At 41.5% G+C, this 26265-nt stretch overlaps 1 protein-coding gene across 4 annotated transcripts in view; it reads left to right on the forward strand.

Annotated features, from left to right (window-relative positions):
• The window catches only part of RERE (arginine-glutamic acid dipeptide repeats), a 169361-nt gene that overhangs the window by 88880 nt on the left and 54216 nt on the right, over positions 1 to 26265 (forward strand). For 3 of the 4 annotated variants that reach the window (XM_065649830.1, XM_065649832.1, XM_065649831.1), the window contains exons 7-10: positions 11678 to 11726; positions 14225 to 14349; positions 15107 to 15206; positions 21187 to 21285. In XM_065649830.1, the coding sequence (XP_065505902.1) occupies positions 11678 to 11726; positions 14225 to 14349; positions 15107 to 15206; positions 21187 to 21285 (373 nt within the window). Of the gene's footprint in view, positions 1 to 4081; positions 4268 to 11677; positions 11727 to 14224; positions 14350 to 15106; positions 15207 to 21186; positions 21286 to 26265 lie in introns of those variants that run through there. The other variant, XM_065649833.1, reaches the window with a different exon arrangement.

A 26265-nucleotide genomic window follows, 5' to 3' on the forward strand; every position in this document is an offset into this window, starting at 1 on the left:
CGTTATTTTTCACGACCAAACCCTAACTCTTATTTTTTTCTTTATTTACGTAGTTTTGTAAATATGGACAATGCCTTACAAATACCAGCCTTAAAGGTTTCGTAGTTTAGGGGAGTATTTCTACAAGCCCTTGAGTAAAAGGTGAATAGTGTGTAGGAAGGCTCAGCAAGGTCTGTGCCGGCTGAGAGTTGTGTTGTTTCTTTCAATGAGGAAGACATCATTAGCTTTGGGACCTTGATTTCTAGAGATATTGTTGAGAAAAGCGTTATTTTAAGTGGGAATTAGATAAGCATATAAATAATAAATATTTGAATTGTTACATTGTAGATTTACTGTTTTTAATGGAGATAGGAATCTTTATGCTTCAGGGCATAGCCAACCACTAACTGCTTGCAGTTAGGAAGAAACTACCTGTGTGGGCATATTATAATGTAATTGCCTATTTATGAGGCTTCCTGTACCTTAGTCTGAAGTCTCTTAAGCTGTCTATATGTCTTAGAGTATTGGATGAGGTAAACTCAATTAATTCAGTTTTCATTCGTAGCAGGTGTTGCCAGTGTAAGTCCTAAAGGCAGTCTTGCTAGTGTATGGGTGCTGAGCTCTTGCAAAAGGGCATGAAATGCTATGATATTTTAAAATATATGTTAAATGTTTTAGCAGCATCACTTGTGTATGTTTTTGGAGCAGTCTGATGAGGCAAGGCGTTCATAAAGTGTCATGGTCCAGCTCTGTGCTCTCAGCACCGCGCCTGACCCTCTATTTGACTTTGTCATGTTTTTTTTCTTCCCCAGCGCATTTTAGTTTTGAGGGCGTGAATGTTAAATGAACTATTTGTATTAGTGTTCAAGTCCTGTGTTTAATGATTATCTTATGAAATGCCATTTATGTGAGTTGTCAGTGTGGTTTTATACCCTCTTTCTGTGTAGAAGTAGCTGTTAATTCTTCCAGCCATTAGAAAATGACTGAGCCTGAAAAGATCAATGAAATGACAAAGCGTAGCACTTAGTGATCAGTTAATTACTCAGACTAGCCAGCTCTCAAAGGGTAGGATTTTCTTCATTTGGTTGCAGGTTTTTTTAATTTTAATCCAACTCTTCAAGTCTGTGTTTTGTCTTGGAATGAGGGGAGGTTTAGAACAAGGAGCTTAAGTCTGGGTTGCCTCATTATTTTTGACCTGTGTGTTTGCTACTGCTTTACCCTGCATGCTGCTTTAAATACCTAATTCTACGGTTATTTTGCTTTTGGAAGTAAAAGTATTGTAACCTATGTTCCAGGATGACTGACCTGTCGGTGGTTTGTCTGTAAAACCAAAACTTTGTGTTGAACTTGATTTGCTTTTCTGGTATAGGTCGTTGGGAGCTTGTTGGTGTTGGGCTGGTGTTGTAGTGCAGAGTAGGAACTTCTGCCTGACGCTGCCATCTGTAACTATGCACAGATTTAGATGCTACTGATTTTTTTACTTGGAACTAGAAATAATCAGATGTTTTTCTACAAACAGCTTTCTTGGTCATGAATCAAAATTACTCTTCCACGACCTTGTTTTGTGTTGTAGAACAAAATAATAGCAAACATTCAAGGCATGGGTGACTCAGCTGAATAGTTGTTTTGGGAAGACCAGTGTCTTGTCTGTGTTTTTATTCCACAATGTTTGCTTTGCTTTTCCTTTATTTTAAATCTTTTTCTTCTGAAGACCTGAGCTAAATGAGTGGTGGTGTGTCTCAGAGGAGTGTTCCAAAAATCAAATTAAAGGTGACTTGCTCTTTCTTGCCCTTCATGACTTCTTATTTTCTGTTGAAAGTCTCAATTGGGAGCCTCTTTTTTTTTCTTTTTTCCTTTTTTTTTTTTTTTTTTTTCTCCTTTCAATGGAAAGCATAGCAGGTGGAGTACAAGCTTCAGTTCTAGAAACAGATAAGCATAGTGGATATTCTTACAAAGTCGAAAGCCAGTGCGGAGTTGCGCAAAAGTAGGATTTTCAAATCTTCCTCTTAATATTGCCCTTCTTTAGAAAGAAAACCCTGTAGTCGCATGATAAATTGATGTCTACAACCAAAATGTGAACAGAGGCTAAAGAGGACTGCAGAGCTCTGTCTTACTATTTTGATCCATTATTTGGCTAATTTTTAGCAGTTGGAACATTTTGATTCTGTGCATATTATAATGCCTAGGGCAGGGATAGAGGATGAAACGATCATAAAGGTTTTTAAATGTATTCATCCTTATGTCTTGAATCAGACCCTTAAAATGAGTTCTTATTACACTTAGTAGAACACTGACAGTTCATGGTGTAATTTGTTTAAATAAGACAATTCCTACAGTAAATTTTAAGTTTTGGGTTTGGTTGGTTGGGGGGTGGTGTGTGTTGTGTGTGTGTGTTGTGTGGGGTTTTTTTTTTTTTCCAAATGGATTTAGCAATTTAAAATGCATTCAGGAATCCTCCTGATGCGAGAGATCAGGGGCTGGTTGTGTGGTACCCCCGTGTGATGTGAAACAGATGGCTTCTGTCTGTCTTACTAAATTACAGCAAAGTTGGTTTGTGTCACTCTTGTCTAATATTCCTGGGAAAGAATTATGGAAGATGCTGAGCACCCTCACTGTGTGTCGGTGGGAACTGTCATGTGTTGGAGCACCTTGCAGTTTATTCCTTTTAAACAAACAGACAAAAAAACCCTCTCAAAAACTGTAGTTAGATAAGTGTCTGTATAACTTCCTTGGGTTGTTCTTTCTGGCTGATATTATTAATATGATTTGGAAATATATTATTTCTACGTGTCCATATCTCGTCTTATCTCTGAACTGGAGGTTAGCATAAAAGCTGAGAACTTTTTCTCAAGTTCATGTTGTGAACTTAAGGGCAAAAATAACAACCCAGAAGAATGACAACAAAAAATCCAGAAACCCATTTCGGCTGTAGTTGACGTGAAAACTTGATACATTTGGCTTTGAAATTGTTCTTACTTAAAAGCGATGGGCTGGTAAAGACTGTGCAGCATATTTGGAGTAATTATCTTTTTCTAGACTAGTCTGGAGAAATGTGGTCAGTCTTGTTCCGAATTTGCCTCCTGCAATATTTTTAGAACAGAAGTGAGCTGTTAAAATGTTATGGTGGGTTTGCCTCTCCCCCACCACTTTTTTTTTAGCACTTTATAAAACTTCTTTTTGTGTTTGGAAGTTTTAAATACGTAGCTTAGTATTTTATATCATAGTTGGTTGTGTTTATTTTTTCAATTCTTCGAGTGGATTGTTGTAAAGGAGAGAAAAATTGGGATTGTTCTGTGGCCCAATCTGTTTCGCTTAATTTGTTTCTGTCTTTTAAAATTCAAAATTGGAGAAACTTTTTATCCTTCTCTGGGCTCACAGTAAATTCAGGCGTCTCAGGTGCTCGAAAATGGAGGCAGGAGTGCTAATTAAAGCATTATGTGCTGTAGGGGAAGGGATTACCTTCATATAAATGGGTAGCTAAGAATTTTTTTGAGAATTGCGTTAATGAACAGGGAGGCCAGTAACCGAGGGTGATGAAGTTCAAACAGAGAGCCAAGTCTTGTGTCCACACGTGCTTGTAAAGGACAGTGGCATTGCTGAGAACTTGTGTTCTGTAAATGTTCTGATATATCGCATTATTGACAGGTGGAATAAAAGTACTTTGTGGGTCAGCGTGCTGCCGCATTCCCTAAGAAGCGAATCGTACGTTGAAATGCGAAGCTTTTGTTGTTTGCGTCCCCGAAAACCCTTTTAATGTCACTTTTTTAAAAGCTGGTTGCCAACTAGGAAGAAAAGCTTTTAGAAGCATTTTTTTTTCTTCTCAAATCGCGGCGTGTTTCAGCGGTATGAAAAGCGCCGTTTGCGGCCGCGCCGCCGAGCGTTGGCCGTGCGGGATCCCCCAGCGAAGGCCCCGCTTCCCCGGCCGCGGGGGCCGGAGCTGCGCAGGCCGCTCCTCCGCTTCATTTTATTTACGGAAACAGCCGAAAGGGGCGAGATGAGATGGATGGCGATGGATGGCGCTGGGAGCCGGCGTGCGGATGAGGGAGGGTCACAGCACATGCTCAGTCCTCCCCGTCCGAGGGCGAAGTTTCTGCGTTCTGCGTGCAGGCTTAGGTCATAGCACAAGCTCAGTGGAAGCTCTCCGAGGTCTCTCAGGCTGCATGTGCCTCCATTTTGAGTTGGTGGAGTGGAAAAGGCAGAGTTTTAGCTGTTAGGTAGAGGGCTCAGGAATCCATCTAAACCCACAAGAGCCTGTCATAGTCATGGATGATCCATTCAGCCCCTGCAGGTAGGCTACATCACTCCGGCCTCCCCTAAACCACGGTGATTTTTTGCTGTTATTTGTGACTTCTGAAATGTTTATGAAATCATTTCATTACTATTGCATGTTCCTCAGAACCTTGTAACCACCTCAGCGTTGCTGTGCAGCTGTTGGGATGGCGCATGAGGGCACTGAGCGGGGAATCCGCTGCCTACGGGGTGCATGTAGCGAAACGTTGAAGCTGCGTGGGCTTATATTTTTATTTATCCCCCCCCCCTCCTCGTGGTGCAGTTTTGATTTCAGTTGTGCCGTCTGCATGCCAACCTCACGGCAGGTCCGTAGGGAGCTGCAGAGGCGATTCTGCAGGAGGCAGCGCTGCCGAAGGGGCTGTCAGGAAACGTTTTGGGCCTGTGACCGACTGTTTGGGTGATGTCGCAGGGAGGGTCGTGGAGCAGCAGCCATTGGTTGCTCCGAGGATGCGTGGGTTTTGTTTTGATCGAGGGGCAGTGATCCTGCTGATACTTCCTCAAGTATTAAGGGAAAAAAAAAAAAAAAAAAAAAAAAAAAGTAGCCAGCATAGTTCTGCTTGCTTGTCAGTCACATGTGAATAACACACATCCGAAATGCAGCAATATTGCCTTGTGCGTTAGAAGCTCGTCACACGACAGCTGCGTATGCAGTATGCACATCGTTTCCTTAAATTTTTAGGCTGATCTGAATAAAATAGAAGACTCGAGCTCCTCTTGGTGATAGCGCGGTTACAATCGGCTCTGACATCCTTGTGGAACGGCCATCAGCGACTTGTCACTGCCGAACATAGATGGGTCTGAGAGGATTTGGGTGTGTTGGATGGGAGAAAACTTGATTCTGCAGCCTGTCGTCATTCACGGCAGCGTCTGGACTTGTGCAGGGCTGGGCGCTGTTAGCCGCGGCCCTCCGCCCGGCCCGCGGAGCCCATCTCGGCACCGCGGGGTCTGTCGCTGGGGGGAAACCCCGCAGTCAGCGTAACCTGTGACTTACGGGAGTGTGAGTTTGAAGGTGACAGGCTGGTCTGTGCTGCTCGCAGTGACATCTCTGAAACTTCCTCGCAGAAGGCTGACTTCTGGCCTTGCGCACGCAGTAATTCACCTGTGCAGCGTGTGTTACTGGGCCTGCCTGCCTTGGCAGAACCTGAGGAACGAATGGTGAATAAGACTGCATAATTTTGTGCATGTTAGTGCCATGTCTGTATCTATATGCAATCTGAATTCCCTTTTCCCTTTCCTGTAGAGCATGAAAGTCACAAATGAGAGAATGGTTGGGGTTGAAAGGACCTGTGGAGATCATCTAATCCAGTCCCCGCCTAGAGCAGGTTCACCTAGAGCAGGTGGCACAGGATCGCGTCCAGGCGGGTTTTGAGTATTTCCAGAGAAGATATAGAAGATACAGAATACACCAACTTAGTGTGGGTCACTGGTCACTTCTGCCGTTGGCTGAAGCAAAATCATGCTAATGATTATAGGGCACAATTCCCTCGAACTTCAGTCCGACTTTCAACTTCATAGTTGAAAGAGTTGTGTCCGTAGGCCTGGGCTTTAGAAACATTCTTATTCCTAATAAAGGAGCTACTTGAATATGTGCAGGAATGTGACACTGCTCTGCAGGAATACAGGGATGTGGCACCTCATGTCCTTAACATGTGTTGTAAATGTTGACTTATGAGCAGAAGAGAATGCGTTAAGGGGCAGGGAGGGCACCAAGCCGTCTGCTTTGTGCTGCTTTCCAGTGATAACTTGATGGAGCTTTATGGAAAAAATGAACTGCCGGGGTGCTGCCTGATTCCACTGTCCTGCAGATCAGCTGTGATTGTGCGGAAGAAATGGTGCAAATAGCGAATCTTTGCTCTGGGAAATGCAAAGGTACTGCCTGGCCAGTTTAGAAACTCTACAGGATGAGCACTTAAAGCAGCGTAATTCCATGTTGAATTCATTTATGCATTTTGTTATCAGTGTAAATGTTGCTTGTAAATAAGTAACATTCTGTTTTTATTAAAATCACATGTAGATCAGATAAAAAACTTCATATCACGCAAAGGTTTCCACTGATTCTTTTTTTTTTTTTTTTGAACTTATGATCAAAATACTGGTGCCTCCCCTATGTGAAGGTAATCAAATATTGGAAAACAAGTATTAGAGAAGCGATCAGTGAGACCTACAAGAAAAATATTACACACGCAGGTAATTCCTATGTGGAAAGAATGCTCCTTTGCAAGAACTTGTGTCTCAGAATGGCTGTATTATGATCCTACGTTTTGAGTAGGGGACAATACTTCTAAGGACTGCATAGTCTTTTTTTCTAAGATATAAACATGACAAAAAGTAACGTCGTGTTGAAAAAGCTTTCCCTGTCTGACTCAAACTTCCTTCTGCAAACAGCACAAGGGCCCAGAACACCGAATCCTGCGCTTCCCGCAATCACAGCAGGTCTGAGCTTGCACTGAACACACAAATGTTTGTACATGTTTATTCATTCCTGCTTTAGATTGGGCAATCACTAAAAATGTTCCCATATTAGTCCATTTGCCTGAAATACAGGTTTGATTTTTTTTTTTCCCCCCCCGCTCAGAACACAGAATTGTTTGTATATATATATATTTTTTTATTATAACACACTGTTACAACAGTTTTTAAACAAAACTTGAGCTTACTGGAGGCTGGCCATTAGCAAGAATATTTTCTGAGTGTGAAGATACTTCCAGAAAAGGGATTTCAAGATCTTGCTTTAAAAAAAAAAGATTGAAGGCAAAAGTGCAAACTGGACACATGAAATTGGGTAACTTGCAGTAAATTTTTTTTAATGTAGAAAATAATTGTTGGAAAAAGCCAAGAAGCCATTGTTTAATCTGTAAATTGATATTGATCCCTATATAATGAAAACGAAATGATGTGACTCAGTGTCTTCAAGCAAGAATTGCTGTTTGTTTAGAAGGGGGAGGTGGTTCTGAATTCTGTTTTATGGCGCATGGAATAAAAGGAAATGGAATGTCCTAGCAAATGAATCTCTTGAATGTCATGCCAGACCCTTTCAGGCCCTGATAAACTACTTTTTAACCAGCTGAAGTTGGAGTGGAGTAATTTTGTTCTCTCCAGTTTTATCCTTGTGGAGGTGGAACAAAGTGATCCTTGCCAGATGTTTTCAGAACTGCCTCTGAAGAGCAGCTTTTTTCGTCTTGGTTATTGGACCATTTGCAAAACCAATTTCTTTTAAAAAACTTTCTTTCTGAACTACTTCAAATTTATATTAACTCTGCAGAAATTCTAAAGATCTAGGAATTGCCTTACTGTGTCACGCTTTCAATTTATGTAAGTCATTATCTTGCCGATAATAGTGACTGTTTGGCTACATCAATGTTAAAGTGTATGATTGCAATTTATAATCTGTTCTGCCTATAATATAGGTACATCCAATCTGGCTTTGGTTTTATTTAGTAAGCCATCGGTTTTTCTTACCAGACTTTGTAAATAACCCCAAATCTCGTAAGATTAGTTGTTTAGTGCTTGTTATTGCATATTAAAAGATCACCCCCACCAAACCCCTGCATGTCCTAGCTTTAAGCTGTGTTTTTACTCTTGCGTCATATAAAAATGATGACCTCTAGTGCTTTTTGCGCGCTTCTTAGCCAGCAGTCTGTCCTCGCGTGGATGGTAAATGCAGAATAATTGCTATTCCGGTACCGTTGTGGGTCCAGCCTCCAGAGCCCTGTCCTGGGACGGCGGGAGCTCCTTGGGCTCATTGCGCTTCTGGTTTAGTTGTTGGAACTTCTCTTGCACTGTGAAGTTTGCCTTGGTGTTGTTCATACGTTGCAGCAGGCAGCGGTTTTTGGCAAATTGGTTTTGAAAACCCTTTTTGGAGAGATCTGGAGAGAATCAGCCTGACAGGTAGTCTGTTGCCGAGTGATCTGGCTGGCTTAAAAAAACCCTTTTCTGTTGGAGCATCCCTCTCGTTTGATTACAGATCACCTCAATATACAGAATCAGGAACGATTATGCCAAGAGTGGCTAAACAAGTCGCACAGAATACCGTCTTACATGTGACGTTTGAGTTGTGGGGATTTGGTTTTTAAATTTAATGGTCACATGAAGTTATTTTCCCATTTTCTGGGCCGTTGCTGGCCAGTAGCAGGTGTTTAATGAGGCAGTGGAAGTGCAGGACGTGGTGCCGAGCACTGAGTGTGTGGTGACCACAGCAGGAGCAAATTAAACCATGTCTGGTGGGTGGGACGAACTGATGAAGAACGCAGTTGGTTCGGTGTGATACCGCAGTTGTACCACCTCGCTCAGCCCGTCTCAGGCGTGTCAGCCAGTGTCGAAATGTGCACTTCCTGCGTAGCGTGTGTCCTGCCGAGCTTTGGTAGTAAAAAGGAAAACGCGAAAAGAAGCAGGATCTCAATTTGAGATTCCACGTTGCGATGCCTGAGCTTGAAGGTCCACCTGATGTATCCAGCGTGTGCGGTGTGTTTCAGAAGCCTGGCTTCCTAGCGGAGATGTGCTGGGAAAGAAAGACCTGAGCTGGGTTGATGGCGAGGACAGGACAAAGACAGGACGGTGCTCCCAGAAACCTGCAAACACCTTTGCAGCTGCCTCCAAATTCTGGAGAGTTTTGCTGCGAGTTTCCAGCCTTGATTGCTGTTTGGCTCCGGCCACACCACAATAGCAGCTGGTGTTGATGTCCTGATCCCGAGTTACCGTCCCGGTGACCTGAGGGACTTCACTGCAGGGCAGACTCTGTCTTGTGGCACTTGTTGCCATGTTCCAGGCCTCGATGGCATGGCAATGCTGCCTTATTTCCATGGACAAAGCTGCCGGTTGGGCCGGCTTTTACATAAATGATATGAGTCTGGGATGCAGCACAGACAAGGACGTACGTGATAAACAGAGAGGGTTCAACTTGTTCCTGCATTGGAAATCGTACAGGAGCTGTTGGTGCCACTTCTCGTCCTTCTTTTCCCTTCTTTCTAACGCTGATGAATTGAAGCTCAGCACCACCCTGTGCTGTCTGCGATTCCTTTCTCATCCTCACCTCTGAACTGGTTTCTCCCAGCCGTGCTGCTTTTGGCCTCGAACCCCCAAGCTCCCCTGTTGCTTTAGAATGGAAAGGACAAAGCTGGGCTGAACTGAACATCCTCCCTCTCCTCGCTGTGATGTTCAGAACAAGCCCCTCTCGGATTAGCGGCCTCTTGTTTTGCCCTCCCCTGCTACAGAAGCTTCTTGCCTTTTTGATATTCAGTCGCAGGCTTCCAGCTCCTTTCTGACCAGCCCCTGTTTACTTTGCAGAACACAACGTTGTCATGGCAACAGGTTACTTTTCAAAGGGAACATCTTGTCATTATATTTAATCCACTGCAGCTGAAGAGGACTGAAATATTAAGTTGTTGTTGCTATGGATACTGCTTTGTTACATCAGTTTCTTTTGTGTCAGATTTCATATACAGTGTTGGGTCCTCTTTTCTCTTTCCCATAGAATAAACACAGAGTGCCGTTCCATTATTATTGTAATTGCTCTCCACCAATGTAATTTAGCTTAAAAATCTACAGTGCAGTTCAGTTTCCATAGCAAGAATTTTCTTTCCATTTGCAAACCCATTCCTGGCGATGTGGAAACAGTAAAAATTATTTAACAGCTTGTATGCCCTTGCAGAGTGATCAGCTTTGTGCCCTTTAAAAAAAAAAGAAAGCCATGATGTAGTGCAAAATGAAAGAGCTGCCTGCACAGCAGCTTAATTCAGTCCAGCCCTTACCTTTTGGGGCAGGGGAGGGAGCACTTTGGGCTGTGAGTATAATCAAGAAATGGTAAATAAGTGCTGAAAAGCACAAATATTTCTCTCAACACTTAATTTACCGGTGAGGAATCACAGTTGGGTAACCGCGTTGAGTTTCCCCAGCTCATGAATAGCGAGGAGCACAAATCCCATCCAAAACTTCGCTTTTATTCTTGCAGTTCCAGGGTGCTCCAGCATCCTGTGGTCAGTCTTGATTCTTAAATGCTTTGTTTATGGTATATCCAGTAACCTTTTTGATTTTGAATGGTATTTGATGGTTTGGGCTAGCCATTGTTAGTTTAGCTCAGGGCCAGCAGTTTACGGTTGTGAGTTTAATTTTTCAAGTTTAAAGGAAACTGTTTCTTAGTCATTGCTTATAATCCCCGTGAACACAGCAGGGTGAATAAGGAATCCTGCGGGGCAGCAGCTTCCTTCTGAAATGGTGTCATTATTCCTGTAACACAAATTGCAAGATAAATTCATCTGCTCTTTCCAAATTAAAGGTGGTGATTTGTTAGGTTTCTGGCTGTGCTCTTCCTTGCCAGTGTATTGAGACTCACTTCAACATCTTGCAGTTACTGAAGTGTTAAATTCTAAAGTTTGTCTTAGAACAGCTCTCAATTTTGTCAGCCTTTTAATGTAATATGCAGGATATCCATAAAAGGTGCCTGTTAAAATAAGCACCATTTTTAGGAAAAGAAGAATGTTGATCTTAAGGAAACTGAATTTCCTTGGATTTGGTCGTGTTCTTTAATGCTATTTTACAGGGGTCTTGGAGAGTCATTTAATTTTTCAGGCTGTAGCTGTGTTCAGTATCCCAAATGCCGACGTTCAGGCACAAATGCCTTTATAGGCTACAGTGATGTGGCTCTGGAAGAGCTGGATGTGTGAGATTAGAGCAGAGCTGCAGTCTGCGAGAAATTACTATTTCCAGGAATTAGTTCTGTATGCCCTCTTGTCGTAATACACTTAGTAAAGAAAAGTGTCAAAAGGCACTCTTCAGTGATAGTTATATTTACTCTGGTCTGGTTTATATTTGCGTACCTGTCACTTCCATTGTCACCAGGGTAATTCTGCTGCAACATGATAAAGTAGTTTTTCCTTTTGCTGTACAGTGTGATGTTCCAGTTACTCCAGCCAATGGTGTGAGCAGCACGGAGCCCTTCAGAGTATAATGATCGCTACGTGGAGGACAGTTCATTTGGAACTTGAAGCTTTTTGTATAAATACATTTTCAAAATAGTGGAAAAACATAAGGGCCAAGTGCATTACACAGAAGGGAAGCCCAGAATTGAATGACATTCACTTCTACAAACATTACAGGGCGTGTTTTTATTGCTTTTTAGGTTTTCCATGTATCTGTGCCATGCTGTCTGATGTGATCTTAGCAAATGAATTAACAGCAGCAATAATAATTTTAACTTCTTAAAAGAGGAGCGAGATGATTTTGCATGTGAGATCCAAAGTGACTTGAATGGTTTCCCGTGGAATCTGCTGGAAAAAGAGGAATTAGTTTTGCCGGTTCTGGCAGCGCAGCGCTCTGCTCTTCAAAGATTAATACCCTAAACATTTGTATTTAAGATATTTTCTCTTTCAAAATGAAAATGACCACAAAGAGGCTTTTTTTTTTTCCCTATTAGGAGGCTAAACAGTACCCAAGGTGAAATCAGAGTTGGACCCAGCCATCAGGTAAGGGATTTTGTTCCTGTTTTGATACCCAGGACGTGCCTTTGCCACCTGATCTGTTCAGAAGACACTTATTTTAAAATACAGTTCAAGTACAATTAGTTTTTTAGATTAATCGTGAGTTCTTTAGAATTCCTTAGCTCAGTTAATGAGATTTTTCTGTGTCAAGTGTTGATATGTGAATGATTTTTACTGGTAGAATTGCTATTGGGTTAGTGCCAGAATAAGGTTGAAGGAATATGGGTAACTACTGGAAATGAAGGAAACAATCTCAGCTATCATTGGGCACATTCTGGAGGTCAAATGAGTGTATGCTCAGCTGGCTTTTACCAAGCAGTGTCTTTAATAAACCATAAAAATTAATCTGGTGTTTTCCAGTTTTATCAAAGGTAGATATTTTAATTTTAATTTGCATAGTAAAGTTGTCAAGTTGCTAGTGTGTTGCCTATAACAGATAAAGTCCTTTTTTGTCAATCTATGTATTTGAGCAAAATGGGGTTCTATTAGAAGTGATTGAAAAGAAGTTTTCCAAGAACGACATAACAAAATCAGAAGGATGGGGAAACTCTCAACCTGAGACAGGTTTCTTTCCTGTTTCTGATTTACTAAGTTGTGAAAGTAAACGTTTATGGAACCTGTGGAACATTCTGAAGGATGTTTTGCATTTAGAGGGGAAAAAAAAAAGGTCCTTGGCAATTAAACACATAGTATTCTTCTCACTAGTCATAATAAGAGCGCTGTAAATGATCCCTTCAAAACAACTTTCATCTCAAATTGTCATTTAATGTATCAGTACCTTGGTATTAGTCACCTCTGCTGTAAGGTATAATTTCCAGATGCATTTATGGATGGAAAAAAAAAAAAGTAGGAAGAAGGTCCACTGATTTAAAATACTGTTAATTTTTGCTTGCTTAATATTTTAAACTTCCATTGTTCTTTCATTCATTTGCTGAACACCTGTGTTTCTGACAGATGCCATTGCTGAGAGGATATAGTCTCATCCTGTTAATTAGGATAAGGTGTAATCTTAAGGTGTATGAACGTGTATTGTAGGCTGTGGTAGGAATTCAGATAGACGATATTTGCCATTTTCAGTTCTGTAGTCCAATTCATTTTGTGGAAAGGATAAAAACAATTTCCTCTAAACACTGGACTTTAACTCAATGCTAGAGGACTGCTGGTTTGGTTTGTGGTTTTTGTTTTTATACTTAGTGCACAGGCACCTCAAACTGCTGCTTGTATCACAGCAGCAAGTAGGAATACAAGAGAAGTGTTTTGTAGAATTGCAGTTGTTCTCAAAATTCCCATGCAGGTGAAGAGGAGAGCAGGTCTCTACTAAATGTTCTCTGACGAAAACTTTTGTCTCACAAATTAATGACCAGATGTGTTCAAGAGGAAGTTGCTCTTAGGAGTAACTCCAGTAATTAAGCACGTTCCTAGGGTACATAAGGACAAATATTAATTTGTGACAGCACTGTGGTTGCCAGAATGCACAGAAATCATCGAAATCTCATCTCGGCACAATGCTTGCTTGTCCTTTTCCAGAAGAGAAGTTCAATGACATACCCATTTTCCCAGGGAAGAAGTAAAATAAAGTACAGATTAAAGAGCAGAACATGAAAGACATCTGAACCTGTGACTTGTAATTACTGCTTATGTATAAATGTTGCCTCTCAAATATGTTTAGCGTAAGTATAGGAGGTAATTATAGGGCTTAAAAGCTGGTTCTGAAGAGGCTCTCAGCTATCTCATCCCATAGCAGTCTGACTAAAGATGCTAATTGGGTCTCTGGATGCAGCGCGATACTCATGTAGTGGCAGAGTTCATTTTGCTGGGCTATCGCACTTTCAGGAGATTTCTTTGTTTCCCTTTAGAGTTTTAATGGCTTGCCGAGAACTTAATTTTAAACTTACTGTCAAATGTGTCGGCTTTTTTGCTGATTTAAAGTGGTACATGTACGGTTGCCACGTTCTTGCTTCCTTTCCTATGGGTGTGTTTTAGCCTGGCAAGCCCGAGTTGGAGCAGCATCTTTTAGACAAACAAAAACTGTCCCTTTGAGGGTAAATCGTCCAACAGTGTTTGACTTCTCTGTAACCAAGGACTACATATGCAGTACAGGATGGCTTGTTTTCGAGCTGTGATGTTTCTGCAGGCATTTTTTGCACTTGGTTTTTATACAGAAGGGCTTCACTGGTGGTGGACTGAGAGGCGGCGTTAACCCCGCGTAATTGCCAGAAAATGAACGGCCCCTCTAAAAGAAGGAATGCTGGATAAAGTGAATAGATTGGGGCTTGATGACCCAGTTTCGTCAGACTTGTGAAACTTGGATCAGATAGCTTTACCACCTGGTGGCCAAGTATCTTCCAGCTATGAGATCATATTATTCCAGAGAATTTATGAAATTTGCTATGAGTAACACTTGTGCATCCTCCTAATATTGTTAGCAACTGTAATGTCTGTCTGAAATATATATACATATATATTTTTTTTTTTCCCCCTAGGCTAAGCTCCCTGATCTGCAGCCATTTCCTTCCCCAGACGGTGACACGGTGACACAGCATGAGGAACTCGTGTGGATGCCAGGAGTCAATGACTGTGACTTACTTATGTACCTTAGGGCAGCCAGGTAATCCCAGCCCCGATACTCCCCGTGCCTCTGAAAGCTGTAGTGGAAACGTGGGCTGCCGTGTACGCGGAGCTGCCTGCGGTCGCTCCTTTCTGTCCTGTTTTGATGTAGCGTGGATGTCAACTAGATAAGCTGAAATGGTTAGTTCGAGACTAGAACGCTCTGATTTTGTGTTGGGCCAGCACACAATCTTGCCGTTCGCCGTGGCTTTTGGATTTAAAATGCAAAGCCAGCAGTACGTTAGTTTGCTTTTCAGTTTCATGCAGATCTCTGGTATACCTGGTAGGTTAATCAGGTGCAGTGGTGGGCCTCAGTAATTCGGAGTGTGCGTAAATGACTTGTGCTTTTCAAGGATTCAGAGGGGTAGAGAATCTGCAATTTAAGTCAGTTTTCTAACATAATGGATCTAAGATGACAACAACAGGTTTGCTGTCTCTGAAACTCTGTCCTTGTGTCTGGACGTTCTATCTTCTATAATCTTGACAAGGCTTTGGTACTATTGCAGTGGAGATTTTTAGTTGATGAAATCCACTTAGACTGGATTTTAATTTTGAATTAATTACTGCACATGCTGTGATGACTCAGGTTTGCATAACACAGAGCAGTGTTTGTGGTGCCCCATTTTACTCATTTCCACAGTATTGCAAGGCCCTGGAATTTGTGATTTAAGGTGTAAATATACTGTTTGTGTACTGCATGATGTGCGCATCAAACGGCAGCTGAAGAATTTCAACTTCTCTCCCCTCAATCTATAAAGGAGCATGGCAGCTTTTGCAGGCATGTGTGATGGAGGGTCCACAGAAGACGGTTGTGTTGCAGCCTCCCGTGACGACACTACGCTTAACGCGCTCAATACAGTAAGTATATAGAACTACTGTATGGATGAACAGTTATTCCATTTATTTCTGAACTACTTAAAACATATAGCGCATGAAATATTTGGCAGGTAAAATCGATTTGGGGATCACAATATGAGTATGATAGTAGCCTAGGATATCATAACTTGCTTTCATACAGCAACTAGTTTTCAAAAACCCAACCTACGGAATGTCAGTGATAAACTTCTGTGTGGTTTAAGATGACAGTGTTCTGCTTTACCTGTTGTTCTGATTCAATAGTAAGTGTGAGCGTCAGTTATCAAACAGCAAACCCTAGAAGGGAAACTGGAAATGACAGTGTGCAAGCTCAGCGTCGAAGAGAGAGTCTCAGTTTTTTGATATTTTGGTATTTTTGCTGGGGAAATCAGAGCCAGCAGCTCTGTCCTCATATGGTAAGAAAACACATTCACCACTTCAGCTTGCCGACTACTGCATGGCAGAAAGACAAAACAATCATATGCTAATATTGTATAAATCTCTCTTTACTAATAGCATTGTTCTGACTTCTCATAACGCACTCACATGGGAACATGTCATTATGAGTGACAAACATGACAGTGTAATATCGGTTTAAGGAAATTCAGTTCTAAGTAAGATGTCACCCAGACAAATTACTCTCTGTTTTAACTTGCCCTTAGACCAGATTTTCCTGTTCATTAACTACAGACAAGGTTGAAAGCGTAAAGAATTATTTAAATATATGTTAGCATTTCTTATTATGACTAGTTTTTGTTTTGGATGAGTCTTAATTAACAGCTACTCTCATGGTTCAAACGAGGCAGCACTGCAGGGGCATCGCTCCCTGCCTGGGCATGTTGGAAATGAACCCACTTCTAGTGCGTAAGACAATTTTGCCATTTTTGAATTTTCATTCATCCTTATCCTTGCTCTTAGGGGAAAAACTTTACCACTGTGTTTGTAAGGTGAGTCAGGAAATTTTTCTAGAGAAACTGTTGCAACGGGCAGATAAAAAGGGCCAAAATTGACTGCCATGATTACTTTTTATAAATTTTGGGGAATATTGCAGCTGGATTTTGATCTGTTGGGCAGAGCCCAACGCACTGCCAGTGCGTGAAAAGGGGATCTAACACAAGCATCCGGCTTTTTCGTCTCCATCATTAGCATCTTGCATTGCTTTGTAGCAATTAGAGTTATGTAGAAGCTTAAAATAGATTAGAACTGGGGGGGAAGAAATGGAAGTTGCCCCCTTTTTTTTTTTGTATGAGGGGACTGATTTCTCTATTTTCAAGCTGTCAGATACCACAAATCAGACATTAAAAAAAAAAAACAACCCAACCAGTAGTAATTTTCTTTTGAGATACCTTACTGATTTCTGTCCCCTTCTTTTTTTGTTAGTCTGAAATTCCGTTAGAGGCCGAGCTGTGTCAGCCAGATCAAAACTTCGGTTCACTGTGGCAACACGTTGGCAAAACAAGCTCGTTGTGCAGAGTCTTTTTGTTGGGGAGTTCAGGTTCTCGGTCGGTTCAAGGTGCCGTTGTCCTTGGGCACCAGAGGGAGCTCAACAAAGTAGTTTTGATGTCTGAGAGGGCAGCGCTTTTCTTTCTTCCTCTGATCCAGATTGTTTAGTGTGTTGCAGCAGGTGGGGAGGAGGTAGAATTTCAAAGAGGAAGGGGGAAGGAAATTCCTGGAATTAAAGAGCATTTGGGGCTGGTGTCTTGTTGAGTATCAGACATGGTTGATAAAAATCAAATCTTGCCATTTTGGAGGATAAGCGCTTTAAAGAATGCCGCAGATTTGAAAAGAGGTTTTGCTGTTTCACCTAATGAGAGATAGAATCACAGAATCATTTTGGTTGGAAAAGACCTTTAAGATCGAGTCCCACCGTTAATAGATTTGCTATGGAGCATATTCCATTTGATGGTAGGGGAAAATGTCCGCAGCTATAGAGTATCTGCATCAAACTGAAATTTGTCAGCGCCGCTACTGAAAAGAGTGACCTGAATTACTCTTTGTATTAAATTAGGTGCTTGGATTAGAGTAATTATACCAAAAGACCTAGCTACTCAAGCCATGCGGCAGTAAGTCCCGTTCAGCTTTTCGTTTTCCTTCTCTATTTTCTACCTTCTCAAATATGCTGGTTTTATAGAGCTACTGGGTATCTTGAGCATCGTCTCCTTCGGTGAGAGCAGTAAATCCCTCATTAATAATTACAGTTTTCTTAAGCCTGCATAGATTACAATAACTGGTGCTTAAATAGGGATGATATGTGAATACGGTTGTGCGGTTCCAGGCAAATACCGTCTCCCTTTACCGTTCCACCCAAGTATCTTGCTGGGCAGCAGTGACAAATTTCTTTTGACTTATCTCTATTACTTGAGCCTTAAAATGCTCTTGCACTACTGGTAGGATTTCCCTCGTGTTTGGCAAGGTCAGGCTTTAGATCTTTGTGCCCTGACGGGGGATGTGACTTGTCCATGACCACTGGTCATCCAGTGAAGAACCAGCACTGAAACCTGGAGAACTCCTGAATTCCAGGACGCTCCTGCATCCCCACAGCCCCTTGTGTCCTACTGGCTTTTCAAAGTAGTTCAGTGCTACTTTATTGCTGTATAGTTGTGATTTTTTCCATAGAGAAAGAGAGTCTGGGATCTAACAGTGTTCTTAATGGGCCGCAATTATTTAATATTGGAGTCTGAATGCAGCCGAACTCAGACGGGCTTTTCAGCGGAGATCGTAATGACTGTAATTGCAAAAGGATGCCTTGGCGAAGTAGAAGCTGCCAGATGCGATGCCGTCCTGATCTAAAAAGGTCACACTAAAAGGGACATTTAAATTAAGTTATAAATTACAATTGAAGAACAATATTTTGATGAGGAAGACCAGAGATGTCAGAGCTGCGAGATGTAATTCATGGCTCCATTACAGAGCAGGGGTGCCTGACAGCTGAGCCGTGCCAAAAGGAGGATTTATTTGCAGCATCACGCAGACAGAAAATGGCAGCGCTGTGAGAAGCTGGAGTAGAAACTTGAAACCTTGTGGTAACGTGCAGGCTTTATGGTAATAAGGCTTTGCCTGTGATCTAGCCTACTTTAATGACTCTTGTAATATAAATGAGGTTTTTGGGCACGTGCATGTTCAGAATTTTTCTTTAATCTAAGCTCCCGTCCAGTGATGCAGGAGTTGCTGTATTTTCTGTTTGGAAGTGTCAGTACATTTGTCTCGATTCCTTTTGTTGCAGTTGCATACGTACATCGTGTCACAGGGGTTCGAAATGTACACGACGCAGTTACGGCTAAAAATGGCGATTCTCGAGATGACAGGGTAGTAATCTAGTGTTTATACCTTGAAAACTTCAACCTGAAGTTAATGAAACCACAGACAATGCCAATAAAGCGCTTATATATACTAAATGACCGAAAGAAATGAGCCAGAGTGAAACAAGTAAATTCAACTCTGGCACTTAAATTTTTTTTTTTCTGTCTTTTTGCTCCATAATCCTATTCCTGGCACTTACAAAAGCTTTTTTTTTCTACTTGCTAAAAGTAACATTTTTCAGGATACTCTAAACCTCTCTCAGTTTCTCTTGTTTTCACATCTGTGTCTTTTTTTGTTATGTGAGGACTCTTCTTTCATGTCTGTACTTATGGGTTTTGTGATTGTTATAATTACTTTGTCAAAAGTTAATGCTCATATTTTCTGTTATTAATTTGGGACAACTGTGGCCTGTGAACTCTTCTATTTTTCAGTAACCAGCGTAGCTGCCCGTCAGCCCAGTCTGTTCTTTCTGGGCTCGTCAGATGTTTTTGCAGATTGAGCTGCTTGGGCAATGGGGCTGCCAGGGAAAAACACGTGTTGTCCTTGAGGCAAAATAAAGATGCCCTCCAAGTTACAAAGAGGCTTTGGCATTGCCGCGTGTTTTGGGAGGGAGCAAAGAGGGAAAAGAAACAGAGGCCCTATTCTCTTCAACACTGTCGAATTTCCTAAGCGAAAAATCTTTCGGGTAGTGGCACGCACAGAAAAAAGCATTTGCAAGGTGAGCTGGCAAAACAAACAATCTTTTTTTCTTTAAGATGGATCTGTTCCCAGTGCTGGAGTGCAAACAAGGAGAAAAATCGGTGTGTACTCGGTAGAAAAGACAACATCTTATTTTCGTGCCTTTAAGTAGGTGTTGCATACCACGGGAGTCTTAAAGGAACGAGTTAGGAAGAAGTTTAGAGTCGGCGGCGGTGTCTGAGCGTTGGCTCTGAGCGCTGCCCGGCAAGGCTCAACTTTCTGCTCCCATCGTTTAACCTGCGGCTCATGTAAGATGGACTGAGATCGTTGGTCCGCGTGCACGGAGGTGCAGGCGGGGACCTGATCCCCGGGTGGATTCACCGGCTGTTGTTCTGTTGAACGTCAGGAAATCTCACCCAGATTTGATCAGTGGTACATGCAGCTACCGCTGCTGCATCTGCCACTTCCCTGTAGGTGCTGTACAGGAAGCTGAAAAAGAATAGAAAACCACTCTGGTGTAGTTTTCTTTCTTGTTCCCGTTATATTAGCCAAGTGCTTGTTTTACTGCAGTAACACCCTGCATGCTATTGTTATTTTAGTTGTTGGTAAGAAAAAAACCAAATGCGTTCAGGCCACCTATTAAGGGAACGTTACTGTTTGTTCTAAAAACTTTATATTAATAGTAACAAAGCAGTTAATATCTCATCACTGTTCAGTAGTTGTATCTTGATCCCTGTTTGGTTCATCAGTCTTGGGAAAAGTTCATGAATTATAGAACTTGTTGCAGTGTGTTCTGAGGGTGATTAACACAGGTCTGGCAGCACGGATGCTTCTGGAGGGTGGGATGCGGATGGCTCGGGATAAAATCCAGGTAGGAAGGAAAAGCAGGGGATAATCGATGTACAGAATCATTTTTGGGTTGTCCCTGTCGTAAAGAAACTTTTGAGGGTCCGTAAAATTCTTTTCTGTTAATCAATAGCTTGGAAGCTTTGGTTTGCTTAGCACCTTGTTTAGAAAAATTGCCTCTAGTTGGTGTAGAGAAGTTCATACGCAAATTGTTCACTCTTTGGAGTGTAGGAAGATAATTCGGTTTTTGTCATCCAGGCTATATTTTTTGTTCTTTTAGATCATTTTCAGAAGACATAGAGCAGGCTCCTGACTCTCCTTCAGTTCTTGAAATCCCACTGTACTTTGAAGACAGGACAGGCTGTGAATCTACAGTGTGCTAAATGGTTTCTGTCCGGAGTTAAGAGCTCGATGTTCTCATGGGTTCATCGGTGAATGTTTTTCTTTCGGTGTAGTTGTTTTTTCTGCCTCACCCTGATTTAAATGTCTGCTGTCTATTTCAGACACCTTTTGATCATATAGGTACCGAATTTCTGGTGAAAAATAAAGTGCACTGTAGGCTATGACCAGCTGAAACAGTCACGTCACCTTCGACATCCCCACTTGCTTTTGTGTGCTCCCATAGCTATCGAGAGAGGTTCTGTTTCTTTTCCATAATTGTTCTCCAACAACATGGTGATCTTTGCAGTGCAATAAAAAAAGAGAATTTTCTGGATGGGTAAACTTGGCATCCCATGGCTTGCAATCCCTCCTGTATGTTAGTTTTTCTAATTAGTGTTACTCATCTAAACAAAATACACTGCATAAAATGCAACTCCTTTTGAAAAATGTTTTGTTGGAGCTTTTTAAAATTTCCCTTTTAATTTCTAATGTTAAAAGTATTTTTTTAAAGTTAACCAAAAAATCTCCAGTGCTTTATGGACTGACACGTTATCTGGGAGAAGCTCAGGAAGGCAGCAGAAAATACGCTTGTTTTAATGCTGTTTTTTACTAATAAAACCCCAGTTGCCCTTCAGGTTGTTTGAATTTCACTTCATATATCAACAGTAGAAATAATTAGGCATAGAACATCTCATGTGGCTTCCTTTAGTGGTTTTTCTCCAATATCAGATCACTGCTAATTCCATTGAATGATCTATTTGTCTTCTTTGTTTTTCAGCTACATGAAAGTAACTATGACGCTGGAAAAGCCCTGCAGCGCTTGGTGAAGAAACCTGTGCCAAAGCTGATTGAGAAGTGTTGGACTGAAGATGAAGTGGTAGGAAATGAATTATTCCCTTGAGCCTTATAGTTCATCTTGTTTCTCTTGCTCTTTTTTATTTTCTTTTTTTTTTTTTTCTGAAGAGGTTATCTTTGTGTGGGGGGAGAGGGGCAAATAATTTGCTGCACAGGATAAATGTTTGCAGAATTCTGAGTTAGCGGGCCCTTGTTCGATATACAGAACTTGATTAGACTGGGGAAAATACCTTTCTAATAGCAGGATAAGCGAGGAGAAGATCAAGTGACTGGTTTTGAGAGGATGCTGTAGGGTAAATTAGCTGCAAAAAAAAGGGATGCAAAACTTCTGGACTCCAAATTTCCCTTTTGTTTTCACCTCCAGGAAGGCTGGCCACAGTCATTAATTGCGGTAGGACAAGATGTAAAAGGCAACAAATTGTTGTCCCTGTTTTTTTTCCTACTGATATTGAAGGAGGTTTATGGTGTCAGCTCAAGTTGGCTGATGGAAGGTTGGATATCAGCGTTTCTCATAAACAGAGCTTGAGATTAAGTCCGTTTTTCCCCTCATATGGAATATTAGGAAGTGTTTGCTGGCATAGTTTCTTGATGGATGAATCTTTGACAAAGAACAGACCAAAAATAAATTATCTGAAAGCCAGTTTTAGCCATGCTGGCCACATTTACATTGAAGTATGTAGAAATTGTCCGGCTCCAAAACTGGGCTGCAAACAGGGCGTGCATCTTGTCCGTGGCTCCCAAAGTGATGTATGGACATGATGAATTTGAGAGACACGGTGGACGTTCAGTGCAGCGTTGTGTCCTCACGGCTACGGACCCGCAGTCGCTGGGGGTTTGTCAGCCCTTGCAGCTTCAGGGGACACACAAGTGCTCTACTGTATTAAAAAAAAAAAAAGGTGAAACTCGTGCGTTTTCACTTGGATTACGTTACATTACGCACTGATGTGTATTGTGCTTAACAGAAAAGGTTTATGTGAAATGTAACCTATAAGACAGTACATCTTTAGCGAGCCAACTAGGCATGTGTAGTTTTGTGAAAATGGAAAAACATTATATTTCCTAGCTCAATAATTAGGCTGCAGTGTGCACTAAAATAGAAAATCAGATGATTGGAAGTTGGTTATGATAAAATATTTATCCCAGAACTTCAGACTCCCTTATAGTTTTTACCTTTTGCTGTTGGAAAAGCTTCTCTGTTCCATACCGTATTGCATTGGAATAAACGCAGATAGAAATTCAACTTGTCATGTATGCTTACCAGGTATATAAATGAAGAGAATCTGTTACAGTGCAAGACAGCATTGCTCATGGAAAAATGACACCAGAAAAGATCTTTTTTTTTAAAATGAATTTAAGCTCGTTAGTTGATCAAGTATGAAAGGAAGTGAATAAAAATAAACATTTTGTGGTTTTATTAAGCTACTAATACAGTTGGCATTGGTGCAACAAAATAGAACCAATTAATAATGGGGGGAAACTTTCATGGTCTTTTAGCATTTTTTAATTCTTTAGATAATGGCCGGAGAGACTTTTTTTGAAACTCTAGTTTCTCTGAAAGTCTTTCAGGGAGTTATTCCCATGAATTCCGTGTGCTTACCCTCTCTTATGTAAACCCTTTTACAAGAGCTAGACTCGGGCTGGGCCAGGCTATCTAAACCTGGATTAAAACAGGCTTATTCCGCAACCCAACAAAGAACCTTTGTGCTGAGGAGCTGCCTGAAGCCGTGGAGTGAAACAGCATCATGCGCCAACACTGACAGCGAAGGAGAGGATGAGTAAAAAGCCTTAGAACGCAGTTTCCTGATAAGTTTTACAGTTATCTTGTCATAAAAGGGAGTTTTGTTTAGGGAACAGACTGTCGGAACAAATACTTCAAGTGCCGTGCCAGTGTTCAGTAAGTTTGTGATCGTATTGTTTTAACCTCTGTTTTGTCTGCGTATGCTCTTTCCCACGTTCATGGGTGAACCGTACAGCGCCAACACCTCTTTTTCGGTGTAGATTTTGTTTCCGTCTCCTTGTTTTTTCCATCAGAAGCATTATGCTGTGAATGCCATGGCTGCTGCAGCTCGGGGTTTTTGAAGAGCTCATGTTAAAGTTTATTGAAAAGCGAAACATGACTCCAAAAGTGCAGACTGTGAGTACAGAATAATGATCACTGACTTCATAAATCATTGTCAGTGTCAGCTCATTTTATCAGATTTGTTCTTGTTCTGTTCCATCCAAGTTTCCAGAAACACTTGGCAGCCCTCCAGCCTCGGCAGAGCCAAAGATCAAACTCTGCTCTTATTTATAGACCGCTAAGCTCCACCTGCACAACCTCATTGCGTGTTTGGCCCTGGCAGTTTGGAGAAAACTCCAGATTAAAGCAGCTCTACTTCTGAGCATTTCTGCTTGGGGAAGTTTCCTTAAGCATTGGCTCCGTGTAACTGAGAAAAACTTTCTGCATGATATATAGGGGACTGGAGCCGCATAGGACTCCACAGCAACATATCTTTCAGAAAACACTGATTTGTCAAACCCCAAGTCTGGCCGAAACAATTAAATTTTGGTGAGAACGTTGAGTTTCCCCCCCCATCTGATGACGGCAAGTGACGAGCAGCAGGAAGCCTCTAGTGATGTGGTCCAAACCATCCTATTTGTGCTGGACTTAGAATTAGTCTATTCTTGCATCCCAGCAAGTATCTACTTTAATTTTTACAACTCGTGTAAATAAGCAGATACCAGGTACAAAGCTCTGGTTCGTTAACCTCCTTACCCGAGAAAGTAAGAGCTGCTTTGCAGTGATCAGAACTGATTAAAATAAAGGATGGAAGTTACGTTATTTTTACTCCTGATGATATGGTTACAGAGGTTTAGATCAAATTAAACAGAGGATAAAATTTGCCAGTGATTGCATTAAATGGAAGGCTCTGTAAATACGAAGACAGAGGTTTGTCGTCTCCCTCATGTTTCTAAACCTGTGGCTATTTTTAAACCTTTTTTTATTCCAGTATGTAAATTCAGAGGCGCACTGTGAAAACACTGCCTAACAAAAGTGACTAAAGAAACTTCTTTACTGTGCGTCTGCCCGCAGCTCAGTGAGCAGCTGTTTCCTGTTTATAGAGGCTCGTGCTACACCTGACAACATCGGTTTCCAGCGAAGATTTGGTGAGGAGGGGGGTGGTTTCTCTTGTGATGCTCACAAATTCACTTCTGTGGAGGAATTTGTTGAGCAAGGTCCATGTTCCTGGGAAGGGGGGACTGACTTAGCCGTGGGGCGTGTGTTTCACGTGATATCTTTTGCTAACGTGAGATTGCAGCGTAACCACTTTTCTCCTTTCATTTTCTTGAGCCATCTTTTCCTGCCCTGGTGTGCTCTAGAATGCTGGTTTTGTCACCCTGTGTGCAATATTACGTCGTAGTACAGGCAAGTTTTAGTTTGTATTTGCCTTATTTCAGTGCACTGAGAAAACAAAGATGCTTCACTCAAACCCAGCAAGGGACGGTTGGAGGGAAAGAGCAGTGAGCTCTATTCTGCATCTCATGGTCACCTCTAAAAACGTCTCTTATTCTTGGACGGAGTGCAGGCATTTTTGATGCAAGCAATCAGAAATCCTTAAAAAGAATGGAATGGCCCTGGTCAATTCTTCTCCAGTTTGAAATATTTCAAAACTGACATAGAAGTTGTATTTTGAAACACGCAGGCTGAGGGTTTGTCTGTGGGGAGTAAGTACAACAAACCTGCAACCGAGTCCCTGTACGTGAACCCTGATGCTTGCCCTGATGGTAACGCTGCTTTACCTTTGACAGATTCCAAATCTGGAACTATGATCCTTAGCTGCTTTCAGTTGAGGTTAAATCGAACACCCATATTTCCTGGCATGGTTTCAGTGGAAATATTTCGCAAGAAAAACTGTCCTTACAGAATTTCTAGCCATTCTGGGACAAAAATCTTCTGTGCAAAGTGGCTTTTCTCCTTTGTGATGTTCAGTACATTCTGACCCTACGCTTGTTCCGCATCCAAAAATGAGCTGCTTGTACCCTCTTCCGTTTCAGATAAATACCCTATCAAATGCTGTCATTTACAAAGGATACAATGTTCATTTAAGTTTTGTTAATTTAATGAGATGGTTTTCAATTCTGGTATTCCTCGTGTGTTGGCGATGTTGAAGGCACTAGACTAGTTCTGACTGTTCCTCACAGAACAGTCCCGATGATGTGATCTTACACTTTTGTCTCTTTATTCAAAATGTGCATTTTCCTGCCTTTTTCTCAAAAGCACTACCAAAATCAATACGGCGGACAGAAGAGAGAAATACAAATCAGAACTAAAAGAACCTCTAGTTTATTAGGTTTTTAATTAAACATGATGAACACATTTTAAATAACACAAAGGCCTCAGGCTGAGCTGCATCTAATCGAAACAGATTAAGTCACCCGTCCACACTTGGGTGGTTATTAATTCTGTTTACTTATGCATGCTCGCTAAGGGCAGAGTTTGCTGCGGTGCAGTTTATTGCACAGGGATGCGTTTGCTGCATGGAATTGTGCTCCTAATTAGCATTCAGATGTTGATTGTGAAGAACACTGGCGAGGCTCATTAAACCACCTCTGAAATTCAGGGCTGGGTCTTCCAAACTTAAAGAGAATCTGGGCAAATCAGTAGTTTTGCATTATTTCTTGGACACCGCGTCCTTTTTCTCCTACGCTTGGTCCCATCTTTTCAGAGATGTTAAATTCTCATAAAGAAAATGCAAAATGTTCCTTAGGAATAGGCGGGTTTGTTTTTTTCACTTGTACATCTCCATGCAGAACTGTCGGTGACATGCCGTGACGACCTTGATAAGTAGCTTTTATCATGAAATATGCTGCCCTTGAAATATTTTACATTGCTTTTGATGTGGAGTAGTTGAGGTAAACAACCTAGATTCCAACAATCCCTCGAATTTATGTGCAGGGATAGTTAATCCTTGCTGGCGATAAACCTTAATTGGCCAGGTACATGGGTTACATGTTCATAAAT

The sequence above is a fragment of the Caloenas nicobarica genome, chromosome 22, assembly GCF_036013445.1.
Source record: "Caloenas nicobarica isolate bCalNic1 chromosome 22, bCalNic1.hap1, whole genome shotgun sequence".
In the NCBI taxonomy this organism is placed as follows: Eukaryota; Metazoa; Chordata; class Aves; order Columbiformes; family Columbidae; genus Caloenas; species Caloenas nicobarica.